This window comes from Benincasa hispida, chromosome 3 (assembly GCF_027475165.1).
Source record: "Benincasa hispida cultivar pf3 chromosome 3, pf3_genome.v1.1, whole genome shotgun sequence".
NCBI classification, from domain to species: Eukaryota; Viridiplantae; Streptophyta; class Magnoliopsida; order Cucurbitales; family Cucurbitaceae; genus Benincasa; species Benincasa hispida.
This window is the reverse complement of record NC_143480.1, coordinates 26788224-26795070: the sequence shown is the minus strand read 5'-3', so window position 1 is coordinate 26795070 and position 6847 is coordinate 26788224. Positions and strand designations below refer to the sequence as shown.

At 31.8% G+C, this 6847-nt stretch overlaps 1 protein-coding gene across 1 annotated transcript; it reads left to right on the top strand.

The window, feature by feature from the left end:
- Positions 1-1790: 1790 nt before the first annotated feature.
- LOC120074049 (cell wall integrity/stress response component-like protein) lies at positions 1791-3964 on the top strand. The gene has a single exon (XM_039027027.2). It carries the CDS (start codon positions 2381-2383, stop codon positions 3707-3709), a length of 1329 nt encoding a protein of 442 aa, XP_038882955.1. The 5' UTR covers positions 1791-2380; the 3' UTR covers positions 3710-3964.
- The last annotated feature ends 2883 nt before the right edge of the window (positions 3965-6847 follow it).

The following is a 6847-nucleotide window of genomic DNA, read 5'->3' as shown; positions in this document are numbered from 1 at the left end:
TAATAAAAAAAAATTTTGACCTATTAGACATTAACAATGAAAGTTTAAGATGTAATTAGATTAAAAATAAAAATTTGGCGATCTATTAATTATTGTTGGAAGTTATGGGACCAAATAAATATAAATTTTAAAGGTAAGAGATTAACCTTTACTTTAAAATTTAACCTACAAATTTATGTATAATAAAAAAAAATTTCAATACATTAATAATAGTCTCGTACCTAAATTAAGTCGAAGTTCATTATATAAAAATAGTTTACTAGAAAGATGAATAATGATCTAATAAAAATGAAATGAAATTAAATATTGTTAAAGGTTGCTCGAGACAAAGCATAAAGTCTATGGGAAGGTCCAAACCTAGGGAAAATTGGGAGAAGACATGGGGAAACACGCTTCCTAAAAGAAAAGTCAGACACTGGAGTTCTAAATTGACTAGCCTAGCCGTTGAATATATACAAATTGGAAAATAACTGCATCTTGCTTGGTTTGACACCTTGCAACATCAAGCACGACAAATTACTCTAATATTATCAGAGTTACATTAACCATACAAGAATATTAGAAGAAGAACATTGTAAATAATCTTATTCGATAACCCAAAGGAAAGTGAGTAACATCCTAAGGATAACTTTGACTTTAATTTTGCGTGCTTAGTTGAACTATACATTACAAATCTAGACATTGGAGTGTGGTAAATTCGACACCGTTTTGAGAAACTTTCGTGTATGTCAATTTAAAAAGTAGGACTAGATTAGAAGACTAACGATTAAGTCTCTGACAAATCTACAAAAATCGTAAATACATGCAAACTTTGTTCGCCGACCAATATTGTTACGAAAGTCAATCGATATTGAACTAATGAAAAATTTGATGTAGTAATTCGTTTAAGTATCGTTGATGATGAATGAAAAATATAGAAATAAAAAGATACACAATGGTTAATTGGGATTGTGAAAAGAGGAAGTTGGTGGGAGAATAGAGGTTGAAGAAAATGGTCACACCATAAATGGGTGGCAGCTCACGATTTCGATGCCTAACATTTTCGTCCTTATTCACTTAGTCAAAATCTCAGTCAAACGCCAAAGATATTCCTACTTATCTTCAACTCATTCAAAATATCTACACATCTACATATACCAATAAATATTTATGACCGTCATTGTTTCGTTTTAGGATTAAAGAAAACCCAAGTCACTTTTAATATCTGGATTAAATACAAGTTACACATAATACGCTACAATAGTCATCAATTTCAAATCATTAATGTATCAATTTTCACCCATTTTTTTTAATTTCATTAAGTCGAACCTTAAATTTAGACAATAGTTGCATCATTTAACTCCATTTCAATTTCTACTATTTACTCACTAATTATAACCAAACAAAAAATAGAATGTAAAAATTTTCTTAAACTCATAAAATTAATAAAATCATATTTTGGCACAAGTTTAGTTTGATTAATGTTTTCACTAACAATGTCAGAAGTTTATTTATTTATTTATTTTAAACTCAAAAGGTTGATATTGTTTTACGTTAAAAGGATAACAATATATAGCAACATCATAAAGTAAAGGTATTTATAATCTTTTCATTCTCACAAATAAAGAGTCCATTGAAGTTTGAAATGCAATTGGAAGAAATGGAAGTTTATAGTCAAGACTAATAAACTTGACTAAGCTTATAAGTATAAATAGATATTTTTGAAGAGTGAAAATTAATTATTTGATTTGTGGCGTCAACCATCATTTTCAATCTAATAAAATTCAGTAGTAAAAATGACAAAAATTGTAGCCCTAGATCAATGTAGGCCGTAATTCTTGTATATTATTTCTAAAAAGGAAATATTATGCTACAATGATGGAGAAAAGATGGAGAGGAAAGGGTATTTGATTTTGATTACTTAGCATGTTGATATTAGTAAGTTATCATGACCAATATTGTAATTGCAATGCTAAAAATGCAGGCTATTTATACACTCTTTTAAAAGAAGAGCAAGTATAAAATTATTAGTTTAATTTGTCAAAAAGAGACGAGCAAAGATGCTAATGTTTTCAAAATAATTGATCACGAAAAGAGATGGTAGCAGCCAGCCACAAGACAAGTGAAAACGCGTAGACTAAAAGTGCGTCTCGTAGTGTTTCTGTTTAGTGTAAAATGTAAATCCTGCTTTGCTTTTGCTTTGCTTGCGCCATTCCATCTCCATGTGACGCTGACCTATTTAAAATTCTAATTCCTCCTCCCCACTCTTCTGCATTGAAATCCTCCCTCTCTCCCCACTTCCTTCTACTTCACTCACTCTTCATATTCTCCATCTCAATTCAATGCAAATACTCTCTCAAATTAAAGTTTGAACCCCAATCTGAGAACCCAGATTTCAGAAATGGCTCGACTTGGGAATTTCAGACCCACAAAGGTATTCTTGCTGTTTCTTGTTTTCGTCCTTTTTGCAGCGGCTTTTCTCTTATGTGTGTCCGCCGAATCTGAATCTCCAAATGGAGAATTGTTTCGGAGAGGAAGAAGAATTTTGGAGTCGGTGGAAGAGGATGAGCCGAAGAAGAAGAAGTCCAGTGATGCCTTACCCACCAAAACTCAGAGCAAGCTCATTAAATCTCCCACCCAATCCTCAAAAAATCAAACCAAGCTCATTAAGAACAATTTGTCGACCAAGAACAAGACTATGCTTGGTAAGGCTACCAATTCCACTAAACTGACATCCGGCGGCATCCTTTCGAAGGTTGGGCTCAAGAAGCTCAATTCCACATCGAAATCCTCCAATTCCACCAAAACCACTTCGTTCTCTGCTAAGAAATCATCCGATCTACCCAAATTAAGCACACCCAAGAACAAAATGACGACACCCAATTCCTCAAAACAATCCCAAACAACCCATCTCGACAAACCAAACAAGGAGCAGAAATCAGAGAAGAAACAAGCACAGAATGAGGAAAAACCCAAGAAACAAGTAGAGGCCAAAGCAAAACCCAGTTGGGTCGACGATGATGAAGACGACGATTTGGTCTCGGAATTTAGAGATCTACCCACGAAATTTCAGAAAACTTTGATCCCAGACCTGGCGAGAATCTCGACCACTTCCAAGGCATACCTTAATAAAGCCAACAAACAAATGACAATGGGATTCAAACCCATCGTTGGTAACAAGTATGCCTCCACCATCGCTTCTCTAACCTCCTTCGCATTCATTTTGATTCCATTAATCTTGGTAAGTCTTTTATTCAATCGGATCAAGGCTTATTTCTCACTCCAAAAGCTCCTGATATTCATCCAAATCTATCTCGCAATCTATTTCGGCATCCTCTGCTTATCGTCGGTGGTCACCGGGCTGGAGCCACTCAAATTTTTCTACTCCACGTCGCAATCAACCTACATTTGCTTGCAGGTGATGCAAACCCTTGGATACATATTGTATCTCCTGTTTCTGGTGATGTACCTGGTGCTGGTGTTCTCCACCGATTGTGGGCTGGGCTCGAGGATGTTGGGCCTGGCCCAAACCTTCGTCGGGTATGCAGTGGGGTTGCATTACTATGTGTCGGTGTTCCACAGGATGGTTCTACACCAGCCACCCAGGACGAACTGGAAAATTCATGGGATTTACGCCACGTGTTTTCTGGTGATTTGCGGGTTCGCCGGGGCGGAGAGGAGGAAGAAATCTTACTTGGAAGAAGACGGAGCAGAGGGCAAGAAGAGTTGATTCAAATTCAATTCAATGTGGAATTTAGTTTTTTTTTGTTGGTTGTGACCAACAATAATTTTCTTCTTCTTCTTCTTCCGTTTTGAATCTATTACTGTTTAGTGTTGGGAATTGTAGCACCAAATGGCCAAAAACCAAAAGAAAAGAAGGGTGTCATGCCATTGGGGTAGGCTATATTTTATTATTCTACTACAAATTTACATCACATTATTGTTGCAAAGAAGATGAAAATGAAAATGAAAAATAGTTATTTTCTTTGGGTTTTGGTAGTGTAAGATTCGAAGCCATGGAATCCGTGATATGGTATATTAATTAAGTGGAGATAGAAATAAAAGGAAGTTAGTTTTGAGGGCCCATTGGGAATGGTAAATTATTGAGAATAGAGTGAGTGAATTGGTGAATTGGTGAATTGGAGATGTGGATTTTGTCAGTTATAGAAGATGGGAAAGCGTTGTGTCGGTGGCTACGAGGATACCATGCGATGGGTGTTGTATTTAAATTTTTATGCATCACCGACTTTTGAGTGTTGAAATGCGGGTTGTGACTTGAATGCAAAATCAGCACCTCCTTTGTTTTTTTCTCCAAACTGCCTCTCTCCCTCTCACACCATTTAATAATACCCACCACTTACCTTTTCATACAATTATTAACCTTACGCTCTTTTTTCAAACTTCCAATGTCAGACTCTCTTTGGTTCGTATTCCATTTTTCTTTTATGTTTTCGTATTTATTCAATTAAAATAAATCAACAACTCCTATTCTGTTTTTTAAAACCATTTTTTGGAATCCATCATTTACGTTGTGCAAATTTTGAAATCAATTTTTTATTTTTTATCCAAAATTTACTTAAAAATACATCGTGTCATTGTATAAACTTAATTTTTTAAAAAAATTAAAATATGTATTATAAATTATATAATATTAAAAAATAATAATTATACAATTTTTTTAAACATAAATCAAGTTCATAAATAAATTTTATCAACTAATATTTAGTAAGTAATTACAACTGATTTTATGGTTTATGAATATAGTATGAAATACATCTTTTAGATTAAAATCCTATATCTAACACATATTTGAAAACATAAAATACAACCTTGTTTTCAAATTTCTAATTTTTTTTAATCAATTAACTTCTAGAGATTCACTTTTAAAAGTTACTTAGATAATCCAATTGTTTTCTTAAAAAAAAGAAAACATTGATTATCATCCTTTTTTAAGATGAAGAGAGGAAGAAAGTTAATTAGCATTTTCGCACGATGTAATGAGAGCAATTTTGAAACGTCAATTTGTAACTATGGGCCATAAATGAAGGGACAATAACTCAGACAGTTACAAAATACCAAGAAAAAAAAGAAGTTGTTAAATTTGGTTGTTGCTTGTATTTTGTTGAGAAATAATAATTTCATACGGGTGGCATCATTTAAGAGAGAAGCTAGTTACTAGCATAGTTCGGGACTTGGCAGGTATAATTGAGTAGAGTTTAATTGGATGGAATTAAATAGAGAGTATTATGTTATCCTGATTACGACAACAACAATTTTTATCCACTTATGAACTAAAACCAATAGTTACTTCAAGTGTGTGTCAATTATTAACAAACCAACGTTGTCCATTCTCGTTCAAGCAATTAGTGAATTAAACTATCTAAAAAATAATAAAAACTTGCACTTTCGAAACTTTTATAGTAAAAAGTAAATATTTTTAAGATTTTTCTATTTATAAGAATTTCTTTAAAAACAATCAGACAAAATACAAATGTTATTTGGTGATATTCCATATGCCAAAGTCATCATATATTGAAAATTTTATTGTGGTTGGTTGCTCTCGATGGGTAGAAGTATACATTGTTCAAATGTTTCATGTCCTTGTTTGCACCAATCCATCAATTTTTCTAGGTTTAAAAACTATTTTGTTGTCTAGATTTGAATCTTGTTCTATTCTATTTTCTAAACTTTTAAACACTTCTTAAGTTTTCAAAGTGTTTATTTTGATCTATGTTGTCAAAATTCTGTTAACTTTTAAGGATAAAATATGTTAAAGAATGAAATTGCATCTAACATGAGTTGAGCAAGATGAAGATGAAATAAAATATTAATGACCGATGAGCCCAAATAATGAATAGTAAAATCTTGAATTCAGTGACTTTTGAGATCTCCTATAAAAATTGATTTACCACCTAATTCAAAATTGAAACCTTAGGTTTTTTAGCTTGATTAACTTGTTTAACAACCTAATCATCCAAAAATACAAGTTATCTCACCTTTTTGTGTAAGAGTTAATAAAATTTTAGGGAAATATATCTTTTTGGTCCTTAGGTTTTGGGTCTAGTTTCTATTCAATCCCTGGGTTTCAAATGTTACACATTTATTTGTTAAGTCTTGAATTTGGTTTCAGTTTAGTCTCTGAGTTTCAAAATGTTACAATCTTACCTTTGACATTTGAGTTTTATTTTAGTTTGGTCTCATGTTAAAAATATAAAATCTTGAAACTTAGAGACCAAATTTGCAACAAAACTCAAATCTCAAGAGTATAACTATAACATTTTGAAACTTAGGGACTAAATTAAAATAATACTCAAAACTTAAGGACTAGATATGTAACATTTGAAAACATAAGAACCAAACATAAACTAGATCCAAAACCTAGGAATCAAAAATATATTTTCCCTTTTAATAGCAAGGACCATAATAAGTAATTAAGTTTAAGGACTAGAATGAACATTTTTAAAAATATAAAGACCAAAATAGAATAAGAATCAAAATTCAAACATCAAAATAGGGTTTAAGCCATTCTCTTAATGTATAAAAGAAACAACAAATTATTGAAATGCAATATTCTCCATGTTGGAACAGTAAACCCTAATAATCAAATAAGTTCAATATCAGTCCAAGTTAAAGACATAAAATAATGATATAGTTCCCAAAAATTAGAGCTTTATATTTTTCATAGCCAAGTCAACATCATTTAGTGCCAATCTAAGTAATTGAGTATACGTTTAAGATAATTTTATTCTTCCAGCCCAGATATGATAAAAATAAATTTAAAAAAAAAATCTAGTAGGTGTAAGAGCGTCTTTTTTTTTTTTTTTTTTTTAATTTTTTTTCAAAAGAATTTGGTTTTAGCCATTTTCTT

Coding starts and splice junctions, on each gene's coding strand:
- LOC120074049 (XM_039027027.2), top strand. CDS start 2,381: ATGGCTCGACTTGGGAATTTCAGACCCACAAAGGTATTCTTGCTGTTT.